This window comes from Limanda limanda, chromosome 18, assembly GCF_963576545.1.
Source record: "Limanda limanda chromosome 18, fLimLim1.1, whole genome shotgun sequence".
Taxonomy (NCBI): Eukaryota; Metazoa; Chordata; class Actinopteri; order Pleuronectiformes; family Pleuronectidae; genus Limanda; species Limanda limanda.
The window spans coordinates 5195088-5219765 of NC_083653.1; the positions used below are offsets into that span (position 1 = coordinate 5195088).

Sequence of the window (24678 nt, forward strand, 5' to 3'; positions counted from 1 at the left end):
GCTTTGTTTCTATGGTTCTTGTTGTCGTTGTGTTTTTTGATTTGCTGTTTCATTTTCCCCATCTGTCATTGTTCTGCGCTTCAGAGCCACCACGACAAGAGATTAGAATATTTTAGTTTAAGATATTTTGTGATGAAAGCAAGAGTTTGAATTAGATTAAAATATTTAAATGTGAAGCTCAGTGTTGCAATAACTAGACCTGATCGTCTCTCTCTCACTTTCCATCTGCTGCTGTGGTCTTGTTCAGTCTGTTCTCTCACAGGAGCTTGAGACATTCCTCATCCGTCTGCTGAAAATACCAGAAGCGGGACAGGGCCCTTCCCATGATTTAAAAAAAAGAACCCTCAGCATTTCATTATTGACTTATTTTTAAATGACTAACACTGAATCTATTGTTGTCTCTTCTGTGTAAATCAGGGACCAGAATCAATATGTATTAAAATAAAATAATGAATTGGATCACAGGCTGCTGACTTTCTTTTTATGTGGAAACATCACAAGGCAAATCTAATCTCTATGAACAAGATGAAAAAGAATCACATATACACACACATAATATATTTTATAATAGTACAGCAAAAAGATGAAATACACACCATGTTTCCATTTAAACATTCTTGGTCAGTTTAATTAGATATGAGATAAAAACAAAGAGAACTCAACAAATCAGAAGTTGTGTCATATATCAACGACTTTTTTATATTGAGTAAATATGACCATTTTAGATATAACCTAAATCTGTACTCCACTGTTATAAACAGTGATTAAAGTAATAATCTACATTTCTATAACATCGTCATGGCTTCATTTAAAACCAATGTGATTAGTGTACCAAGGCAGAACAATGAAAAGTATGTCACCGAACAAATAGTTATGGTCTCAACAAGAGTTCCTTTTTCCCCACAACAGCTAAAATTGTGTTAAGTTATTCTCATAAGTGGACTAATTAAGCAGAAAATCAAAAAATAGGCTTTTAAACTTCTGTTGCATGTGATCCACGCTTACAGATTGACGCTTACAGAGCTGGCAGTGTTTGTTAAATTCATTAGAAATTCCAGACGAGGCGAGCATAGCTAAGGACGGCCGTTCTGGGATGCTTGACAAGCTTGACTCAACACTCCTTGCTAACAAGTGCTCTCCTTGTCCAAGTGGCTCTTGAAGAACTCCTGGACTCGTTCCCACAGGTCCAGCTGAGCCTCGGAGTGGGCTTTTGGCTCGCCACCAAACAGCACGGCGTTCCCCACTGCGGCGTGAAAGCCGGACGGACAGTGAGGCATGTGAGGGACCTCCAGAAAGTGTCCCGCTTTGGGATAAGTCACAATCTCAAATGACTCTTCTTTGCCATGTTTTCTCAGCGTTGCAGCGGCGTGTTGCGCAAACAGAGCACTGGTCCAGTTTTGATCATCTTCAGCGACAGCGAACAGGAAGTGGCAGCTTGCCCTTTCAATCGGGATCAAGGATGCTTGGTACTTGTCCAAGGTCGGGCCTGGTAAGGCGTCGCGTATACAAAACAGCCCAGAGTCTGTTATTTTAACATTCTTGAGGATAGGAGGGAGCGGGGGTATTACAGTGTCTTTATAATGGAGGGGCATAACAGTGTTTCCAATGCAGCTGTTGATACAGACAGTGGCTGTGATCCCCTGTAAGAAAGAGGACATGGACAAAGCCAAAGCTCCACTGTGAGAGATGGAGATGATGCCAACCCCGGGACCTTTGACCTGTAGTGAGAGGTATATATTAATGAGCAGGCGTACCACTGATAAAACGTAATATTTCATAGGATTTGATTAAATAAAATTATGCCTCAATTCTATACTTACCTATTAGTTTAACTAATTAGGTTTCTGTCACAACCATAAAATTGGGCGACCAGAAGCCAGCAGATGGCGACATTGACACTGTCTCATAAATATAAATTATACGTTCTCATTTTATTTGCTGTGAATGAATTGGACAGAAACCAGTAAAGTAAAAATCCCAATAAGGGAATAATATGTTGAGGATGATATTGTAAGTGGTATAATTTAATCTTCAGTACTAACCTGTGGCTGGCTCCTCAGATATGTTACAGCTTCTTCAAAGTATTCCAGATCCAGTTTTGAGGGATTCTTCGGTAGATCCTGGTAGCCATAATAAGCCAGCGCCAAAACGACAAAGCCTTTATTTGCCAGGAGGCTGGCTCGGGGTTCACTGAGACCTCCACCCAACGTGTACATATCCACAATTCCAGGGAACGGACCCTTTCCTGTCAACAGAATGTATTTTTGTAATGTTTAGTATATGTAAAGGTAAATTTCTCAAGGCTCCCTCAGGTTAAACCCAACTGACCTGGTGGAATGAAGAGGACTCCTCGTATTCTGCCCTCTTGCACAGGAACTCTCTTCATCCCTTCGGTCATGAACCCTCGCTCAACAGTTTCAGAGACCAACAGCTTACCAGTCTCCTGACTTACTGCTGCTATCTCCACCAGTGTCGGGTCGAGCACATTCTTCTTCAGCAGTTTACTGTGCGCAGTCTCTGGAGACATGGCCCAGAACAGACCCATGGGCTCCACTCCGGTGTAGCTTCCTTCCAGGGAAGGTGAGCGGGAAACATCCAACCGGCCGCTTTCATCCGCCTTGTACAGGGCGGAAGCCTTGAAAATCACCCCTCGGTCATCCACTAGCTTTGACCTTAGCTCTACTGGTTTGAACGGAGCCAATCCGTCTACTTTGATCTGCACCAGTTTGTCGAAGAGACAGCGAACGCCGGGGAGGATTCTCAGTCGGATCTGTGAGTGAGCCATGTCAGGTCTTAGAGAGACGATTCCACCGAAGGACCTTTCTCTGAATCTGTTAGGACAACAAAAGATTTCATAAATACCATAGCTTTCACAAAGAGATTCTATAATGAGAAATATCATCTTATCAATGAGACACAGACACAAAATCTATGTGTATGTTTAATTTCTATCAATCCTCATCCGAGGAGACATCACAGGTTTTAGCATCTGAGCAGCTCTTTACAAAACTGACTCAACTCACTAAAGATTGAATCAGTCCTTGATAAACCATCTGTAGCAGCATCATCATCACTACCATGTGACATCAGTCACAACTGTCATGGCCCCTGAACACACAACTTGGGCAGGTAAACACGTGTCTTTGTTTACACAAGGGTCCTGTTACAGGTTCCAGTGGCTAACTGGGAGATGTTAGTGTAACTGGGTAGAAGGTCGTGTCACACAACTCACTGTTCTCCAGATAAAGTGAATATTATCTAACTAGCAGCCAGGCACATGAGAACAACCTTTAGCCTACTTTGCAGTTGAACTTTCTTTAGCAGGAATCCGTGAGCATATGTCATTGTTTTTAAAAGTTTAAGGAACGAAAGAACATCAGCAGCTGTTGTTGCATCGCATCGTGATCCTGAACATCAGTTATCAACATTCATTGATGCGACACTCACCAAGGAGGAAGCGACAGGGAGCTACCATCTTGCCGGAAACCAGGAAGTAGGTGTGTTTACGTTTTTCATCCGCTCCCAATTCATAATATACGTATGTATTATATATATGTATATTTATGCTGCTTGAAAATTATAATGAATCACATATAATTTAAATAAAATTATAATAATTACAGATATCTCGACAAATAGACTGTATGTAAAAAACTAAAATGATGTGTATATATAAGTAGGAAGGCGATGTCTCCACTAGATGTCCCTAGAGAGCTTTGTCACAGCGGCCATGTTGACACAGGTGTTACTGATCCTTGTAGTTAAGATTGATTAATTAGAAATCAATTAGTATTTATTAGTAGTAGTATGGGTACAAGTATTTATTGGCATTACCAGAATTCCAAAAATTTGTATCGTTTCTCGTAGTAGTAATATTTATCACTATTTTTGTGATATTATTTACTACTATTTCTTTTTATTATGAGTAGGAAGTAGTAATAGTTCTATTATGAATGCATCAGTGTGTTTGCTTGGATAGTTACATTTTGTGAAAGAAGAAGAAATATTTCAACGTTGCAGCAAAAGGAAAATATTAACAATTTCTCCCCAAAAGATCTAAAATTATGACGCATGTATGTAAGTAAGTAATTCCTGTATCATCTCTCAATGGAGTGTCCATTTTTTTTTCAAGGCTTTTCACTCTGCACATTCTAGCCCTGGGCTGAGCAGAATATATAATAACAAACGTGTTGTGGTATTGCCTGCACAGCAATCCCACCAGTCACTGCTCGGCCAGTGCCATGACTTTAAAACCTCTTCTCTCACCAGGGATTCTTCTGGGAGAGGAGAGGGGAGAGGCAAGTTTCATATACAAAGAGGGGAAATCAAGGCGTGGGTGTAAGAAGAGATCAGGGAGGGAGCTAAATTTAACTGGAACTGGAAAAAATAAGAGGAGGTGGATTAACAACTATGTGGAATCAACAATCCTGTAAAAAACAATTGTGTTTGTGCGGATGAAAAGAAATGTTTTGGTTTTAACTAATGGTCATTTGTTCTTGGGATATTTGGCATCAGCTCTAGTGTTACATTTGACACAAAGAGAAGTACCTCTTCAGTTATTGTTCAGATATGAACTTCCTTCCTACTCAACAACCTGCATGAAATGATTCAAGGGCCTGGAATTGACCTTTTCACCATTTACTTAATTCAATAACATCACAACACGTATTCAGAAAGATTATTTGGCCTAAGACTTGGAGGACAATGCAGAACACATATACAAGTAGAAGGAAAATGTAGACAAAGCTGTAAATACAAATGAAAGCAAATGTTACTAAATATAATATGTGTGTAGTTTCTGAGCTGCTCCCTGAGCTCCACACAGAGGATAAAAGACAGATTACTATATGATATGGATTATATTATTCCCACATTAAAGTCAAATCCGGTTTATCCTCCACGTCAACATTATTCTATAATAGAATCTTATTTTAATGCCATAGCTGCCCTCTATATTTCATGGATGTAGAAAATCAATAACCCATTTGTTTCTCTATGCAGAAGTTGCTCTCTGTATCTAGTGTCTAGTTCTATGACAGAGATACGTGCAGTTGTGTGAACTTCTTTAGGATGTGCGTGGTAGGGAGGGATTTACAAAAAGGTGAATGCCTCTTCTGATGTTGATTCACTGTGACACATTGTGTTTTGCATGTGCAGAGTGAACTGGGGTTGTTGGTCTGATGAGAGCTTTGACTTGTTTTCCCCTCGGAGTCAATGCCAGTAAATATTCCACCCACTCGTTCCCGTCTATCTTAAACGTACAAGTTTACTGTGCCAATAAAGCTTTATACTGAGGATTATACAGTGGAATGTTCTCATTCTGTTTATGCACATAGATATTATGTGATATTAAATGACCACCCTTCAGGTATTATAAGGACTTGTGTGTAAATCTAATACATATGCAGTCTGTGGTAATGTTTAGTATTCCTAAGTTGTAACAGCTACAAAGAATAACCACATCAAATGATCTAAATAAAATATTCCTTGCAAAAGCAAAAACCAAACATCTGTGTTGATAGAATGAAAAAAGTGTGAAGTGAATTTCTTTCCATCTTGGTCCCTGGTGTTTATTTACACAGTCCAACAATGTCCAACAGTGCATTCAATGTCTAATATCAAGAAGTATGTATAGTTTTAGATATAAGGTAGAAATTTGGAATTACATGAGAAAAGATATTTAAAGGAGACTTTCCATAAAAGTTAATGCACGGTTACTTTTTGGTTGATGGATTAAAACTAGGGAAAAACTGATTGTATTCGTAGAAGTGTGGGTTCCCAACTGAGTGAGTACTGAGCAACCCCCCCTTTGCCAAATATAACAGCTTGCAAACGCTTATAATAGCCACAAGCCTTTCTATTCCAGATTTAGGAATTTTCACCCACTCTTCCAACAGATCACTCCAAGTGCACAGATATTTTTAGTCGTCTTGCAGACACAGCAAGTTCTCACAGATTTTCAATGAAGTTCAGGCCAGAGGCTCCCACAGGCATTCCAAAAGCTTCGGCTTTCCTTTCTTGACGCGTATTTCTTGGTTGACTTAGAGGTTTGCTTTGGATCGTTGTCCTGCTGTAGAAGCCAGCCTCATTTCATTTTCAGTTACTTGATGGAGTGCAGGAAATTTGCGCTCACAGTTGGCTTACATTCTGTGGAATCTGTCCTTTCTCTATGTTTTTGCAGTGTTTCTTAAACCAATGGCTGGGACACAACTCTAATGCTGAATAAGATCAGATGCCAAAACTCAGATGTAGGCAGAGATAACTGGTTAGTGTAGCATTGAAGGAACCATGGATGCCAACCATAATATTCCCACCTCATGCGTGACACAGTGCCCAGACTTTTGCATGTCGTTACTGTTTAGTTTTTATGGTATGGAACTTAAACCAGATAACAAAGCCCGACGGATTTGGATTTTTTAAGGGACTCTCTCCTCTCCGGTCGAGGCAGGTGGCCTCCTACATCGAGTCATGTTCTGCTGGAGGTTTCTTCCAGTTAATGAAGGAGTTTTTTTCTCTAAAATGCAGTTGAGCCGATTTCTATTGTGTTTAGTGCAGAGAAGTACCTCTTCAGTTATAACTTCCTTTCTACTTAACAACCTGCCTGACATGATTCAAGTGACTGGAGTGGACCTTTGCACCGTTTGCTAATTACAATAACATCACAACACATACTGAGAAATGTTATTTGGCCTGACACTTGACGATAGATCTCTGTAGAGCAGTTGCTCCCCTGTATCTAGTGTCTAGTTTAATGATGGAGCTACTTGATACTATGATGGAGTGCGTGAACTCCTTCAGGATGTAGGGAGGGCTTTACAAGGAGGAGACTGCCTCTTTTGATGCTTATTCACTGTGACACATCGTGTTTTACTATTATTATTATTATTATATGTTCACAAAATCAATAAGACGGGCCATCTGATGGGGTTGCCTTCATAACTGTAACTAAACATGACTTCAGGTAAAGTCTCTTAAATACCATAGAGCAGTTTCTATTGTGTTTAGTGCAGAGAAGTTCCTCTTCAGTTGCTGTTCAGATATGAACTTTCTTTCCACTGGAGTGGACCATTGCACTGTTTACTAAATAGAATTACATCATAACACATACTGAGAAAGGTTATTTGGCCTAACACTTGAGATAGATATCTATAGAGCAGTTGCTCTACTGTATCTAGTGTCTAGTTCAATGATGGAGATGCTTGATACTTGATACTATGATGGAGTGTGTGAACTTCTTTAGGATGAAGGAGCTAGGGAGGGCTTTACAAAAAGGTGACTGCCTCTTTAGATGTTTATTTACTGACATATCGTGTTTGATTATAAATTACATTTAATTTAGCTGACGCTTTTATCCAAAGCGACTTACAATAAGTGCATTCAACACCGAGGAAGAATCAAGAAAGTGCAATGTCTTCAAAAATAAAGCAAAACTACAAAGTGCTGTAAGTAAGTGCCATTTAAGTGCTACTAAATTGTTAGATTAAAAAAGTTATAATAGGTATAGTCGAAAGAGGTATGTTTGTGGTTTGCGGCGGAAGATGTGTAAACTTTCTGATGTCTGGATGTCGATGGGGAGCTCATTCCACCATTTAATTCATATTAATATTTAATTTAATATTAATATTATTATTATATTTCAACAAAATCAACAATATAGATAGATAGATAGATAGATAGATAGATAGATAGATAGATAGATAGATAGATAGATAGATAGATAGATAGATAGATAGATAGATAGATAGATAGATAGATAGATAGATAGATAGATAGATAGATAGATAGATAGATAGATAGATAGATAGATAGATAGATAGATAGATAGATAGATAGATAGATAGATAGATAGATAGATAGATAGATAGATAGATAGATGGAGTACTTTATTCATCCCCGAAGGGAAATTAAGTCGTCATAGCAGCCGGTATATTTGAATACAATAAAATACAATACAATAGAATAAAATAAAAATATTGAGGTAGAAAGAATAAATAACAGAAGCACAAGATAAAATAAAATAAAATAGGTAGATAAGGTGCAGTGGCAAGATGATGGTAATAGTACTGATGATATGATGGTAATGTTATTGTTAGACAGTATATAAAAATAGTACAGTATATATAGTATAGTAATTATACCAATATCATAGCAGTATATAGTAATAATGGCAGCAACAGTATATATAATAGTAATAGTAATATAATAATTATAATTATAACATGTACACATGTATAAATATGTGTATATATGGACTTATGTATACAAAGAATATACAGAGAGTATGATATAATATATGATATATAGTAGAGGTATGAATATAAGTATTTGACTATACAATAGGTAATATAATATACTATGAGTGTAAGAATATGTATACAGAGTGTGCAAAAGACAATATTATTGTATAAAATTATATATAATATCAATATGGTTTATATGAACACTTATCACATATGATGTGAAGTAAGTGTATATGGAAGTAAGTGTATATGCCGTTTAATGAAGTTGCCTTCATAACTGTAACCAACCACGATTTCATACACTCTCTAAAATGCCGTTGAGCAGCTTCTATTGTGTGTTTTTTTGGTGGATTCTTTTGTCTCCCCCCCAACCACCAAATCCCGGCGCTTTTATTTTGAAAGCGGTACTCGTGCGGCGTTGCCCCCCCCCCTTTTTTTTCACCACGGGGTCGCCATGGAGACGGCGCGGGAGCGAGCGAGCGAGCGGGGGCGCGCGCGGCAGCTGCGGGAGGAGGCGAGTGTTTCCGCTCAGCGCGAGTCAGAGATCCCGAAGAGCCGAGGGAGGACGAGCGAGGGGCGAGAAGAGCGAGAAGAGCGAGAAGCAGGAAACGCACTCACGTCCCCCCGGTGTCCTACCGTCTCCTCCTCCCCCCCGGGCTGTCTTCGCGTTAATGTCCCGAATGTGAACGACGGAGAAGGAGCTGCTCACCTTCGCGTCGGTGAGTGTTGTGTTGTTGTTTGTGTGTGTGTGTTTTTTTCTTAAAAGGCTAATCACACGCAGGCCACCGCGATCTACCTCTCTCTCTCTCTCTCTCTCTCTCTCTCCCTCCCTCTCTCTCTCTCTCTCTCTTTACCTCCTCTTCCGTGTTTTTCTTCGTAACGCGATTACGAACAATAGCTTAAATGCGAACGCAACGTTTGACAACTCGCGAGGGACAATTTGTGCGGGTTGTCAAAAAATGTTGTGTTAGCGAAGTGTGTTGTTGAAGCTAGCTGACCGTTGGAATACGTTAACTACCCTAGTTACGTTTCAGCTACACAAAAGAAGATGGCCTAGCTTGACAAAAGTGCTAACAATTACACTATAAGGAAGGGGGGGGGGGGGGATTGACGCAGAATAAGAGGAAACCGGCTGTGGGAGCGAGTCGGTGGCGTGTGTTCGCGAAACAGCTGTAATGGTACATTCGGGTCATGTGGACAATAATCGGAGCTAAGCGGTTAGCTATTACAACAAAAAATTACAAAAAAGGACGCGTAGAATCCACGTTATAAATGGTTTATAAACATCAGCTCAGATCAACCTCCAGTAAGTGTGTGTTTGTGTGTGTGTTGCTGTGCCACTTTGTTATAATGGGGTCGCTTTGTTTTTGTCTCTCTCTCTCTCAGTGTGTGTGTGTGTGTGTGTGTTGGCAGCCCCCCCCCCACTCTTTGTTTAAATAGCTCGCAGTACAGTTGCACGTGTCGAAGCGTGTGACTCACTGCTGTGAAGACACCAGTGTAGTCCACGTTTGTGCCCCAGTAGCAGGGATATATGTGTACTTTTTTTATTTAAAGGGTCGCTTGTTTGGCTAGTGATAAGCTCCCCCCCCCCCCCCCTTGGCTTTTCGGTTCCAAGGGAAAGTTTGAGTCGTTGGTTGGATATGTTGAGACAGTTGCAATAAGGGAAAAGGGGGGAAATGTGATGTTTGCTCATGAGAAGAAAAAAAATTCCAGTTTTGCGAAAACACCAGATATCAGGGAAGTATCCAGGTCTGATGGGAAACCAGTGAAACCAGTCTGCTGAGCTGTGTCTCCTATTGGGATGTGAGCAATGTTTTCATCAAGTGTCAAGTGGAGAACATAAAAAATCTGCTTTCTTTTCGCATTTTGTATAATTTACGTCGTTGGTAACTATCGATTTTATGTGGTCGTTATCGATATATACGCTGCAAGTTATTGTCTTGACTTATTGATCAGTAGGTCGGGCCAACATCAGAAGATTTACAGCGTTGAGCGTGATGTCCTGATCAAGTTGTTCCCGTGTGTATACATGCGTATTTTTGGTGTGTTTTTGTATTATCTCTGTGTAGCATTGTAGTCTTTTATTTTATTTTTTTTATGGTTTTCTTAGTTGTTTACTGGGTCACCGCGATCTACCTCGCTCTCTCTCTCTTTACCTCCTCTTCCGTGTTTTTCTTCGTATCGGGATTACAAACAATAGCTAAAATGTGAACGCAACGTTTGACAACTCGCGAGGGACAATTGGTGCGAGTTGTCAAAAAATGTTGTGTTAGCGAAGTGTGTTGTTGAAGCTAGCTAACCGTTGGAATACGTTAACTACCCTACGTTTCAGCTACACAAAAGAAGATGGCCTAGCTTGACAAAAGTGCTAACAATTACACTATAGGGGGGGGGGGGGTTGAGCAATGTTTTCATCAAGTGTCAAGTGGAGAACATAATAAATCTGCCATCTTTTCGCATTTTGTATAATTTACGTCGTTGGTAACTATCGATTTTATGCGGTCATTATCGATTACGCTGCAAGTTATTGTCTTGACTTATTGATCAGTAGGTGGGGCCAACATCAGAGGATTTACAGCGTTGAGCGTGATGTCCTGATCAAGTTGTTCCCGTATATTTTAGTTCACATGCGTATTTGTGGTGTATTTTTGTATTATCTCTGTGTAGCATTGTAGTCTTTTATTTTTTTTTTATGGTTTTCTTAGTTGTTTACTGGGTGTAGTAGTCCTATAAATGGTTTGCTGTACATTTACCTTGTGTATTATACTGGTTTGGGTACCAGACATGTAAAATCCAATATGTGAAAGTCAGTTGCTTTATTTCAGTTTTACATTTTAGAACTGGATTGGTGAGGCAGATGAAAATGAGAATAGTTATTAGATCATTTGTCGTTTGACCTCTAGTTGTACTTCCCTTTGTGTAGTTTCTTATTCCATAGTTTCGGTAGATTCTCATTAACAAACAATGTTGTGTTTGCACTGAGTCATTGCTCCACTTTAGCTGCTGTTGTTGTAAGTGCTGTGGTGACGTACCCGGCCGCTTCTATTATTTCCTGGTGTTGTAACCCTATCATCTCACACCTTTTAAATGGTCAAAAATACCGATTACATAGATGCCTTTATTTTGTAACCGTTGTCACACATTTGACTCCCATTGCTCAAATCGCCTTCTTCCGTTTTTACACGTTGTACTGTACATGCCCTGCTCTCCACACAGTCACCAGCAGCTTTCGTGGCTCTCAGTTTAAAGTACATTGTGTAGTTTCATTGAAAGTTTTATGATTCCCGGTTCAGCATTCACAGCCTTTTTCAGTTTGACAACACAGCTCCGAGAAAACATCTTGTGGGCAAAGATAAGAACCTTGTTTGGCCTCAGTCCTATTTTCAAATTTCCCGACATTTCAACATTGTCAACATAAGCTATTCCGGTGTTTTCTCTCTCTCTCTTCGTATCTTTTCTTCTCTTTTTTCTCTTCTCCATTTTCTTGTCTGTTTCTGTCCCCTTGCTTGAGGCGGTGCAGAGGGATGCTCGGGCCCCGTGGGGCTTAACACTACAAAATGCTTGACAACAAAGGGTCCTCTCTGTGCTGCCATGCAGAGCCCCATCTCTGGGCTCCCTCCGCAGGCCCAGACGGGCTCCACCAGCAGGAGTAGCATTGGGGCCTATCGGGTGGAAATCTCCTCTCGGCTGTTTCTTTGGCACACTGAGCGCTCTCTGTTCCCGGACAGATGCCTCCGCTGCTGCTCTCCTTGGCTCCCTTTGCATTCCAGGAGCCGCGGGCAGCTGACAAACTGCAGTAACAGCCTGCTGGCTGGCTGGTCCTCTCTGTGCTGTCTGAAGTGCAGAGTTGCAGAGTTGTTTCCCTCTAAGTAGACAAAACATACTAAGTATTTGTGCTGCAGAAACACAACAGATTAAATGACATTGCTTTTTGTTCTGCAACTGACAATCAGCGCTGACAGGAAGTCTTTGTGTAATTTGTATTGGGAAGTTGTGTTGAAACATTTTACACCTAGGAAAGTGTGACACACACAGGGCTGTACTTAATATGAGGAAGGAATGTCATATGTTTTGTATTGAGTCTTTTAGTCCTTGTCTCTCTTGGATCTGCGTGCGTTTATGTAATTTTATGTCTCTACATATTTTTATTAAATCGCTTTAGTCAGACTAGCCAGGTAACCTATGCTTTAGATTCATTTATTCCTAATAGTTCTCAGTGCCTTCAGTTTGACAAGCTCTTATTCTGTTAGATTCCCCACTGTAATGCTACTAGATATAATTAAAGTACTCATTAATCTCAAATGACTTTGCAATGACACTGATGGTTTTTTAAACATGCACTCTTTGATTGAACACGCTGTTACCTGCACGTAACTGTGATTTGGGGAAGCTGATGTTGGCTTCATGCAGCTGCAGGCAGGAAGTGTTTGTGCGTGTGGTTGGATGCAAAACCTAGTTCCAGGAAACAGAGGCTCAGTCTCTTGAAGTTTAAAATAGCAGCACCGTCTCTAATGTAACGTGACGAGCTCAACATCTTACAACATCTTCTGACAGAAAACTCACACATTTGACTTTAAGACTGGGAAGCATGTCTGTGCCGCGGGTGTCAAACTGCCGGCTGTGCTATTAATCAATAAAATGCATGAAAATTAAGTCAGCACATCGTAAGATCTGCAAAAAAAAAAAAAATCCTTCAAGCCTCGGAGTCTGGACTGTCTTGTTCTAACTAATTGGAACACTGTGTTTTTGTGGGACCTAAGCACGGAGTTAATGACTTTTTCCTTTCTCAGACGATATTGCGTGAAAGCAATTAAGCTAATTCTGCCTAAGTTTTCACTTCGCAAACATACTGGCCATTTAATACTCCGCCCTCGGCTCTCTGAGGAGGTCAGTGCTGCATTATAAGTGCCATCCCAAGTGGTTATTTACATCCCAACAAGTGCCTTTGAACAAAACACGTGTTCCTTCTTGTCCTGCCTTTGACTTTTGTTCGCCCTTGTTTTGTCCCTAAGACGAGTTAATGTAAAGCCTCTCTGTAACCCAGGCAGCATCGCTCTGATCCCAACATGAACAAATGAGAAAGCGTCTATGGATAAAATGGCTGGCACAGGTCCCCCGGCATGTGTTTCCGTCTGGCTGCCCTTTGGCTCAATGCAGTCACCTAACTGTCCAGCCAAAACATGCTTGCGTCACTCTCTCCCACTGGTCTGCACCACATGCAAGTACCGTTCTCCATCCCATCGGCTCTTTGAGACATCAGAAAGGTGGCAGGAGGTGTGGGACCCCTGCTGGTTGTGTCATGGAAATGTTCTGCCAAATTAGATTGTCTTGATCTTCCGTTATTTGAAATCTAGCCTGGTGCAGGACACTCAAATGTTGGAGCACCAGCGGTAGCACACAATGTGAAAAAATGGTTCCCTGTACAGAGGAGACATACACAATGATTATCAACACATATCTCTCAAACATGCTTTCTGTCAGTTGTGTTAGTTCTCATCAGACTGGATTAAAGTAGGAATCAGCTATAAATATGGGGTGAAACTTGATGATTGACTGAGCTGAGACTGGCTAGCGATTGGTCCAGTACTTTTATCGTAGGGAACTCGATACCCCGGCTCTACGTCACGATTATTCTGGTTCTAAATTCGTACCGAGGACATTTTGTCATAAAATCTGGATAGTCGAAGGAAGTGGAGATGTGACATCCATTTATAAACACAGTCTGAGTCTTTGACAATGACATATAAGGCCATGGATTGCTGTTTAGTGAAGACAGCGTCCGTTCTGTCCTGTTGTTTTGTCCAATACCTGAACCACTTACTAAGGTCTGCAATCCACTGGACTCCCCCTGGAAGCACGTAGGGCTATTTGGCATCCGTGTGTGATTGTTTACCGTAACTTCCCTCGACACATCGGTGCCGGTGGCCACACGGTAGATCTGCAATCACATTTGTGGCTGTCTTAAGTGCAGCCATGCCATTACTGTAGCCATTAGCTCAGCGGCCTTGTGTGGCTGTAATGGGCCCTCGGCTGCTGCCTGCCGGTCGGGCGAGTTCCCCGTAGAACGCTGCTACTGCTGCTTCACCATCGCTGCCTGCACCTGCATCTCATTACGGTAATGATAGTGCACGTCTGGTTGTATCCCCCAATCAACCGACAAATGTGCTGAGGAAGTTAGTGAAGCCTGTGTCATGGTCGTGCAGAAAGGATGTGGGGGGTGTTTTTGTTTGTGTGCATGTGGTTGTGTTCATTCCTTCCACTGTTGGCGTTTAAAGTGTTTTGCCATCACTGCAGTTTATAAAACGACTGTTACTGATTGATATTCGCTATAAATGATACTTTACATTTATCAACATTTATGTTTGGCCAAACAAAATACAGGGATTTTTCAGAAAGGGGAACCTGATCAAGTTATCATTACGTAATTTGTCCATCAAACTTTATTACCGACGTGCAGCATATGGCAGAGTAGCACCACAGCTGAGCCGACCATGGAACAGCATCTGTTTTTCATTCAGCTGTAAAAAAGTACCGTGTCCTCCTCAGCATCACTCTTCAATAACTACATTTGGGGAATCCCTGCTTAGGAAGGGTTTGTTTGTATGCCTTTATACATTTTGCACAAATGACAGATTCTCTTTTAATAATGTTTTGCGGATGAGCGTCACTGGCCAAACAGAAGGGATTAGTTCCCTTCCTCACCAACAGGGTTTTCATTAAAGTTGCAGCTGTAATCACTGTTTTGTTTTTTTGTGCTGACTCTCCCTCGCACGTTCTTAAGCCCTCCTCCCTCTAACGTTGCTACTCATCTGCTGCAGGGATAAGGTTTCCCTGTTACATCATCTATAAATCTAACGGCTGGTTTATTTAGTTAGATTCTGAGGCAGAGCGATGATTGAAGACTAAAGGGGAAATCAGGGAAACGCTCGTGCTGCAGTTCCCGCCACCATCGTCTTTTGAAACGAGAGCTGGGAATTGTTTTACGTCTTGTTTGGAAGATTGTATAAATAGAAGGACGCAGTTTTCGAGGAACCAACGCACAGGAAGAGGAAGTACATGCAGTCATCCGTTCAGTTATTGTTATCAACTGCAAAACAAGTGTATGACGCCCAGAGACGGCCTGTGTTCAGTTTCTCTTCCTGTCTTTACACCGCGGCTCGCTCTCTATCCCCTCCTGTTTCTCTGTGTTGCGTTCGGTTACGTAATCCTCACTGAATGTTGATAGTAATCTGTGTCCCTCCTCCTCCCCCCTCCCTCTCTATCCCCTACTCTCTATGTGGCCCTGACAGGTTAAGCCGTAGAGGACTCTCGCTGGTCGCCGGAGGAAAAGATGTGCGATGGAATGGTAGCGTTTCAGACGAGAGCCCCATCCTCCTCTTCTTCCTCCACCTCCTCACGAGCCCACAGGCTGGCTGCCTCCGCGCTTCTCCTCCTCTTCACCCTGCTCCCTCATGGTCACGCATCAGGTAGGACACACAGATGCTCTTTCTCTGTCTCTGCTCCCACGTGATACAAATCGACTAAACGGCCATCTCTGCCATCTCTTGTAAATTGATTGAGGTTTTTTTTTGTAACTCGCCTCGCAGGTCAGCTAGATTGAATTGGTTTCCTCTCCCCTCGGGTCGATCGGGTTGCTCTTCCTCCGTTAGGCAGCCAAGTGTTTTCGTGTGCTCCCACCCACTCCGTGAATCCATTCACTGTCCTAATGGGTCACAACAGTTTTCCTCCGCTATTGAGTGGAAGAGAGACGATGTTGTTTGCGGTCACATTGCTGTCATAAGGTTTTAATCAGCCGTGACATTTAGCGTCCTCTGAGAGCTTTTAGCGCCGCTAGCCAGCTTTGGTTATTACCCCACAATGGCCGCCACAACAGATCAGGCTTTTAGTCCAGCCTGAAATGTTAGATTATTATCTTTGAACGTGACGTTTAATATCGAGCTGGGTTTCACAGATAGAAGTTCCATTAACCAGCTGATAACACGTATTTATCGACACCTGCAGCACAGATAAAGCCTGTGTCTTGTTTCCTGTTAAGGAACACAATGCCAGTGGCTTGTACTCGCTGAACCCCTTCACTTGTGCCAGCTTTCCTTTCACTTTAGCCATCCAATATTCCAGTCCCCTCCCCCCACACAAACACACTCTACCTCCACACATGCGCTACCCAGATACACCGACGCACACACACACTCTCTCCCCACACATCGGCAGCTTGTGAAATGTGCCAGATGTCCTTGCCACAGAAAGAAGGCAGATTGTATTTGTATGAATGAGTAAATGTGTGTGTGTGTGTGTGTGTGGGGATGAAACGGTCATTGGTCTGAGGGCAAATTCAAATCCACTGTAAAATTTTTGTGATTGCCGTTTCAAATTTTAATTCGATTGCAGCGCTTTGAAAATAAAACTGTCAACCCGAGCAGGTGCAGAATACAACGTGGGCTTGTTTTCCATCAATGAAAACCTGGTGCAAGGCAGCGCTTCGTGATAGTTTTTTCCTGTAATCATTGAATTGATTTTCCTTCTTTTAAAGCCTAAATGAATAATGAATGTGTGTGAGAGAGAGAGAGGGAGAGAGAGACAGAGATAGGCGTATGGGCAAGAGAAGGGCACCGCTGATCCCAAGAGTATCCTCTCTCTTTCTTTTGCTCTTATGTAACACACATGATTCATGTTGAGCCCAGAGGGGCTGGTATCATGCTCACGTTTTAAATCCAACACACACACATTCACTGCCTACCAATACCAAGGAAATGTCCTCGAATGCCCACGTGCTCTCAGTGCTGTGAATGTGTGTGTATGTGTGTGAAACCCCATCTTTTACATGTGTGTGTGTGGTACATAGAATAATAAATAGGCTGTCCCCAGATATCCTCTGTGTCACTACACCAGAAGGCAAACCCTGCATCGACCACGTTTCTGACAGTTGGTGCATTACACCGGGACAAATGTACGCCCAAGAATTATTTTCCAGTACCCATAATGCAACTGCACCTGTAACACTAGTCGGTTGATGTAATTGGACAGATAGTTATCAAGACTCCAACGCTAAGATGAATTGCAGCTGTCTGTTTTTAAATAGACATTATGAGTTATGAGCTAGAGAACTTTTTAGACCCGCCATCTTATCAGCTTCAATCAAGCTATTTTTTAAAAACTTTCTTATAGATTATTTTGTTTTTATTTTGGCACTGACAGTATTATACATCAAGAGTGACATAGTTTACAGGAAGGTAATGTAACATTCTACACCTGAGGGAACAAAGGTTATCTTTGTACTGTGTGTTTGACATTACTTCCTTATAGTGCACCTGGTAATACACTTGTGCTTAGTCCCTGAGTTGTAGCTCTTTAAATTATATATTTACTTAATATTTTTCTCTCTTGTATTAATAGAAAATTAGTGACAGTATATTTAATAACACCAGTGGTTAATTTTAAGGTTTCAGGGTAAACTTTAAGGAAATAAATATGATGTGTGAGTGTAATATTTCATATATCAACCAAGAAGTGAGTTGCAGCGTTTACTGTATGAAAGTATGAAATTAATTCTTGATTTTAGACAAATTACCACTAAGGAGATGCACTCGTTTTAAAGTTTTTAAAATCCGGCATGTTATTACTTCTCCTCTTCACCGGCCTCTCTCCAGCTCAACATACATAATTCACATATCCCTCGACGTGTTTCAGGATGGAAATTGCTATGGAACTTTTCATGAATATGAAATTTCATCACTGCTGACAAGCTTATTCCAGACTCATACAAATGGTAGTGAGTGGCACGAATAGAAATGGATACTAAAAAAATACAGTGTGCAGCATTTGCATACTAGCGCTTCCGCTCCAGAGACCAAAGGAACAGCACAGAGCAGCATCAAACCTCTACTTCTGCTCGGTGGAGGTTTGTGTTGCTGTCCTAATGATGAACTGTAAAGGTTGAGACTCTTTGCTCCTTCATTTAGCTTCTTCTTAGCTTTAAACCTCTGTGCCAGTGGTGTTGTGCTCTTTGTAGAAAGGTCAGGACAACAATTTATTTCACCTGTGATACGCCCTGATAGGACGTAGTTATAAAACCTTCCAGAGCCGAGGTATTTTTAGAACCAATCACTGTCCAAGTCGTGTCTCTTTTATCTGGCGTTCAGCTGTTCATTGTAAACAAGATTAGCGGCCGGGTTTCTGCTGAGCTAATGCCAATGGCTCCCTCAACTTTGTGTTTGCGATTACTGTGTGTGATTACAAACTCGTTCATGATTCAGGACCCTTCTTATTCTCTGAAAGTAGCAACAAGCTAAACAAAGCATCCTCTGCTTTCAAGCCGAGTGTCGGTAAACACACACACAGCTACAAAGCAGCACCTCAGTGTTTGTGTACGCTGAGGATAAATAGCATCAGTCTGGAGGATTTTCAGGGCACGGTGCAAATATTCACTTGTTTCAAGTCTCTTCAGAGTGTATCTGACATTCCACTGATGTTGGCTGCATAGAGCACAGTTCCTAATGTGATGTCAGCGCTTCACAGTGAGTCTTTGTGGTATGTTTCGGAGGAAGTTGGCCCAGACAGTGAGTCAGAACTGAAAAGAGTAAAGATGGGAACTGTTCACGTTATCATACAAGAGTTCTCGGCTCTAATAGTGTCAAATGTCAGGGAGAGAAAAACACTAGCCCTCCTTGTAGGTCCAGTTAAATAGATATGTGATGCCCACTGGAAACCCATTGTCCTCTGAAGTTGAGTTAAAGCTGTACATGAAAGGCGTCGGCGAGGACCAGAAGTCTCCCACAAACAAGCCCGCTGTGTGCTCTGTGAGGGAGTGACGTTTATGTATGAACATGTGTGAGAACGGGAAATAGCTTTCCCTGGGCCTGGAAGAAGAAGAAGTAGAGTCATAGGGTAAAGAATAAGAGCGGAGGGAAAGGGGAGGAGAGCAAGGACGGGAGCAGAGAGCTGCCTTTCTAATTTCCTCTGAGATTTTTGTTTGTTTTTGACAATCGATTGTCTATTCTTGGCTCGAGTTGAATGCATTCCTCTCTGTCGGAAAAGAGTTCTATTGCAGACAGAGCCCATTGTTTTTGGCTGTTCTTGAATCAGTGTGTGTAACCAGTTCAAGGATGTTTCCTTTAATGTTGAGTTGCTTCGGGAACAAGACTCCCTCCTTTCTCTCTTTAATGATATAGGAGTCTCTAGTGGCTAGCATAGCGTCACTGCTCTTACCACAGAGGAAAATATCTGAATGAGCCATTCCCTACTTCTGGCAATCTTCAAACCGCTGTGGTCCTAGGAACTTGTAGTTAAGGGGATTTCAAAGTCTGAGACTGAGGGCCTCTTCGTAGACAAGGAATAGAAAGAGGTGCCCCAACATCCCACCTTAGGAAAGTTCCGGGAAATGTCCACAACAACTGGCTTGGACATTTTCGTTCTCATACACACAGCCGCTCCAGAAAGTGTCAGGAACATGAATGGACTACAGTACGAAACAAAGAGCCTTATGTACAGTAGCTGTGACATAATTTCAAACTAAACCAATTATAAGAAAACAGGTCAGTCTAAAGGCATTTATCAGTTTCTCCCTCTGGCCTCTGGGAAAGTGTGAAACAGTAAAGTTGCCCTCTAACCTCGTAATACCAAATCACTTGCATTTAGGCTATTTCCTAAGATCGTCCTTTGATAACTGCATTATTTTTTCACTCCCATTCACTGAGCCTCCCCTGAAACTGTTTGGACTCTTCTCCCACTGTAAAAAACCTCTCCTGCAGCCAAACAAAATGGTGTGTGCCAACAAAAAAAGTGACGGTGAGCGAGTCGGCCTGATCGCCTTTGTGTTCCAGTCCTTGCAGAAAGTTTGCTAGAAAGGCCGGGTTTACAAACAGTGAAATCCAGTGGGGACGGGGGGTTGCAGTAGGTCCTGTGCAATTAACTAGAACAGTCCCCCGAAGGCCTGTTAGCAAGGCGTTTAGAAGAAGGAGCAAAGCAACACATTGGCTACTGGCTCGTCTCTGAAACGTGAGAACAAAGAGGGCTTTTAGGGGCCGCGTTGGAAGCCACAGACCAAACCACGGCGAGCTGTAGCTCCACTAGATCACCAGTCTGCAATTAGGACTGCTAACTCACTCTGTGTGTGCGTGTTTGTGCGGCTCGGTATATTGAGCACAGCACAGCCCCGTTTCTATGATGTCTCTGTCCTCCCCCCCCCCCTTCTCTCTCTGGCTCTCACCCTCTCTCTCGTCGTCTTTCTTTAAAGCTCCAATCTTCCAGGTGCAACCGGAGCCCATTAGCGGCGGCCTGCTCGAATCGTTCGGCCTCTCTCTTTCATTACCTGCGTGTTGATCACTTGAGCAGTCGCTCTCTGCTCTCACCCCGTGTCCTCGAAACTGCTCTCCCAACCAATCAAGCCCTAAAGGCAGACTTCTTTATTTTTTCAACGCCTGACCTGAGAAAGAAAAGCTCCATGGAAACGGATACCGCAGTGCAGACAGGCGACGCGAGACAATTTCGCTGACTCTTAACAGTTGACCGGACAGTTCCATTATTTTTAGAAGATCCCAGATGGCCCGGATTACCAGTTATCTTCACATCGCGCCCACCTGCCTGCAAACACTAAGCTCATCGTGTGATTTTCATTGTTTTAAATCCCATTACTGCTCGTTGATTTTACGGATTTTGGGATGTAAGGTTTAACATTTTGTCCTGCTACATGCAGTGTGCAGCGTGTGTGTGTGTGTGTGAGGTTCTGGCCACACGCTGATACATGTCCACTGGTGAGAGGCGCTGTGTTCAAGGTTAATAAGTGTCAGAGCAGGGAGTGGTGGCACCGACGGCATATTTCACACCGGCAGCCAAATCTGATAACGCACAAAACTAGATATGCACTCAGAAGAGCACATACCTCCGCCAAGGCCCGACAGGCTCCTTTAATCCAATCAAGCTGCACCAAATTGCACAGACTCGTAGATATCACTCCCTTAAATACGCCTGACTTTTTTTTGCATCAATTTCTATGAAGTATTCTCTGGGAAATCTGTGAAAACATCCAGAAATGTTCATGCTAATGCCACCAATGTAATGTTAAAAGTAGTCAATAAAAACACCATGTCACTTTGAGTAGTTCAAAGCTTTGTTTTTCGGGGGCCTCTCCACAACTTGAGGATTATTTCTGAAGCTACATTAAGGCTGAGGAGAGGAGAGGCAGCTTGTAAATTATTTTCCCGGTGATATGTGTGTGGTTGTCTGAAGCAGCAGGCAGTCATAATGATTTCCAAAGGGCCTCATCGGAGGGACCAGCCTGCTGAGTAGAGGACATCTCTGACTAATGACCTGCTAAATATATCCCCCAGTCTCTCCTGTCTTCTGTTGCTTTTGCTTCTGTCCTTTCTTTCAGTCTTTTATTCATTGGATATGAATCTGTGCTTCCTTTCTGTTTTATCACCTGTGTTGTGCTGTACTTTTTTTGTAATTTGCATTGTCACGCTGCTTCCCTCAATTACTCTTTTTTTTTGTCTTTAAAAAAAAAGAAGTCTATTCTGTCCCAGTCTCGTCTGTCTCTCGGTTCCCCCCCCCCTCCTTTCTCACTGCTTTGATGTGTTTTTCAGGCCCACTGAAACAGTGTGGGCCGATGTCTTCGTCACATCATTAGTCAACAGCCGAATCATGTTCAAACATGTTCAGCGGCTCACACATGAGGCACACACAGCAGCCTACACACATGCTGAATTGGCCAACTGTTGACACATCCACCCCGTGCAATACTGTGAGCAACAGAACAGTGGAGTCGTACCACATGAAGGGAAGCTCCTTATCTCACGACTTTTGAAAACATTTACATGCTTTTTCTTTAGCTGCCTGCATGATAGTGATAGGTCAAACACAACAGCAGTTTTGTTAATTTTGTCTATCAGTAAGCATGGTTATCAGCTGCTCCACTGGAGTGTAAAGGCGTATTTTCATGACTCGACATGTCCAGGCTGTGTGGAGGCCGTAGAAATTGGGGGAATATTGATTCAGCTTTTACTCTTAATGCAACTTTATCTTCATCACAAACTCATGGAAAGATGTGCTAGTTCAACACGTTTCACAAAGTGCATTAATACTTAAACACAGCAAAAATGACAGCAAATTAAAGCAGACCACATGTGATGAGAAACATGCTACTATTGAGATATGGGGAAGGGCAGGGTGATCCTTACACACTTGTGTTGTCATGGGTGGAGGCGTTGTGCAGCTGTTTCTCTTTACCCGACTGCAATTCTACAGAAATTGTCCCACAACTGACTTCTGGTTTTTTAGTCCATTTCAAGTTCAATGGCTGCCTAGTAGAGATTGTGAATCAGTAGACGAGAGGCTATGACACACCACAATTCATGATTCATTCCTGATCATCCTCCAGAGAGAAGTCAGGGCATATAGTTGGATTCAGAACAACACCCCTGGAAGGAAGGGATTAGGTGCCTCGCTTAAGGATACTTCATTATTGTCTGATTCATAGGCCTCGACCTGGGTCCCCACCAAAACAGTCTGTCTTCCCTAATGTCCTACAACTCATTTCACATGGCTAGAAGTCAGTTTCAAACGCCATTATGTTGCACAAGTCACACGGTTCTAATTTTCCTGCAAGATCTTCTAATTAACACCTACTGTATCTTATTATTTGGTGTTTTTCTCTTTGTTGTCTATCTTCCCATACCTGAAACTATCCAGCCCATTAAATGGAGATGTATAGTGGCCAGTTGGCTTATCTCCACTCTAATGCCCTCTGTCCGTATTACATCATCTGAAACAAATGGTGAAGGTCTTTGTACAGGCTTCACTGGCATCCATTTGGATAATTGTGTCAGGATTTATGAAAAGTCTGCCTGTCTCTGTATGTCTTGTCTGTATTCATTTGCATATCTGTCTGTACAGGACATTGGATTAATAAATGAATCCTTGTATTTGTATTCAGCATTCAAATGCTCCAGAAAACTCAATCAACAAAGAAATGGAGACATATGAACAACTCTCAGCAAATTAGGTGTTTTTTATTAATAAATAATACCAACAGATAGTGATACTAGAGTAATATCGAGTTCCTGTTTAATTAATAACAGCTTGTTTTTAACATGTTATCGCTAACAGCTTGGGTTTCTATGTGTGGGCCGAAGTCATAATTACTTCACAAGTCAGTTGGCATTGAGCCACAACTTTATTAATAACCTAGTTGACACATTTTAGAATAACCTGGAACGTGCTGCTACCTTGTGATGTTTTTTGAGTTGAAGCTTAACGAGCTACAACAATTATTTTAGTATGTATGAGTCAGTAACTGTATTGTTTTGCTTACTTCTCCTTTCACTCTTGCACATTTACAAGTTACTCAGAAGTAGTTGTGAAGTTAACTTGTCTGTTCATGCTGACGGGCGTCATGTCCGGAGATTGGATGACGACAAAGTTTCATATCTTTATGTCCAGAAACAGTTTGCTGTGTTGGAGTTCCAGTCAGCAATATAAACTGTACTTTGAATCCACCTCTATGATCAACAGTATTTGTTGGGAACACTGTCCATGGACTTTATTCTAAGATGTTGTATTTTTGACTTCAAATTAACTTTCAGAATCTTATTATTATTCTATTATTAAAAGGAAAGTAGATAGTTGCCCAGGCTTGCTATATTTTCTTGGGAATATTTTGACTGGTCTCTGTCTGGCACCTGAGTATAGTCCATTGATGCAGCTGGATTTCTCCTGGTCCTCCTAATGGTCCATGGCCAATCTGTTTGAGTGAGAGAGTTAAAAAAACGAGTGGCAGCGGGGCATGTAGGGGCTGAGCACAGGCCGACACACAGTCAAGGTAATTAATGGGAAGCACGGCACCGACAACAAATGGCATTCCTCTTCTCTCAGCAGAACAGGCTGCGAGTGTTAAACCGGCCTCTGATGCTCGGCACCATTTGTTCACTCGTGGAGGGACTTGCTCGAGCAGTTGCTCCATCAAAGTCCAGTTGTGCTTCATAAGAATGATGATGGACAAACACTGAGCTGCAACAATGGCTGTGTTGTTGGATCACTGGAGGTGTTATTTACAATGTAGGACAGTCTCTTGTCTTCTCTGCCTCAAGGGGTTTTGCATAATCCTACATCCCTCTGTGTTAGCATAACCCAAATAAGTCTTCCTGCTCTCTACAATGTGGCTGCTCCTTTCCCCCCCCGCAGCCACTGTGGTGTCTGTAGTACAGTACGTGCTGTGCTATTGCAATGAACCTGCTCAACGAACAACCCAGGCGTGCCGGATAGGTTGAGATAGATAAGTTGGCTCGAAAAGAGCAGCCAGCTGCAGCTGAAGCTTTTTTTGTCTCAGTGCAGTTTTTAAAATTTCCATTTCGTTTACAGCAAGACTTAACAGTGTCTTCACCAGGGGTCGGGGTTATCTCCCCAACTTTCACCTTCAACAAATTTCCGAGGCCCGGCCCTACAC

General features: G+C 42.1%; 2 protein-coding genes across 2 annotated transcripts in view; one reads left to right on the forward strand and one right to left on the reverse strand.

The window, feature by feature from the left end:
• Positions 1 to 673: 673 nt before the first annotated feature.
• Positions 674 to 2826, reverse strand: acot20 (acyl-CoA thioesterase 20). The gene is made up of 3 exons (XM_061091680.1): positions 2329 to 2826; positions 2043 to 2245; positions 674 to 1718 (listed from the first exon to the last, which is right to left on the reverse strand). The coding sequence occupies exons 1-3, from the start codon at positions 2783 to 2785 to the stop codon at positions 1125 to 1127; spliced, it is 1254 nt and encodes a 417-aa protein (XP_060947663.1). The 5' UTR covers positions 2786 to 2826; the 3' UTR covers positions 674 to 1124.
• A 5930-nt stretch (positions 2827 to 8756) lies between these two features.
• Positions 8757 to 24678, forward strand: part of susd6 (sushi domain containing 6) — a 29807-nt gene continuing 13885 nt past the window's right edge. Inside the window, exons 1-2 of the mRNA XM_061091141.1 lie at positions 8757 to 8959; positions 15530 to 15706. Coding sequence (XP_060947124.1) covers positions 15571 to 15706 — 136 coding nt within the window. The 5' untranslated portion in view covers positions 8757 to 8959; positions 15530 to 15570. The remainder of the gene's footprint in view (positions 8960 to 15529; positions 15707 to 24678) is intronic.

Coding starts and splice junctions, on each gene's coding strand:
- acot20 (XM_061091680.1), bottom strand. CDS start 2,785: ATGGCTCACTCACAGATCCGACTGAGAATCCTCCCCGGCGTTCGCTGT. Junction 2,246..2,328: donor AGTCCTCTTCATTCCACCAG/GTCAGTTGGGTT, acceptor TTCTGTTGACAG/GAAAGGGTCCGTTCCCTGGA. Junction 1,719..2,042: donor ATCTGAGGAGCCAGCCACAG/GTTAGTACTGAA, acceptor CTCTCACTACAG/GTCAAAGGTCCCGGGGTTGG.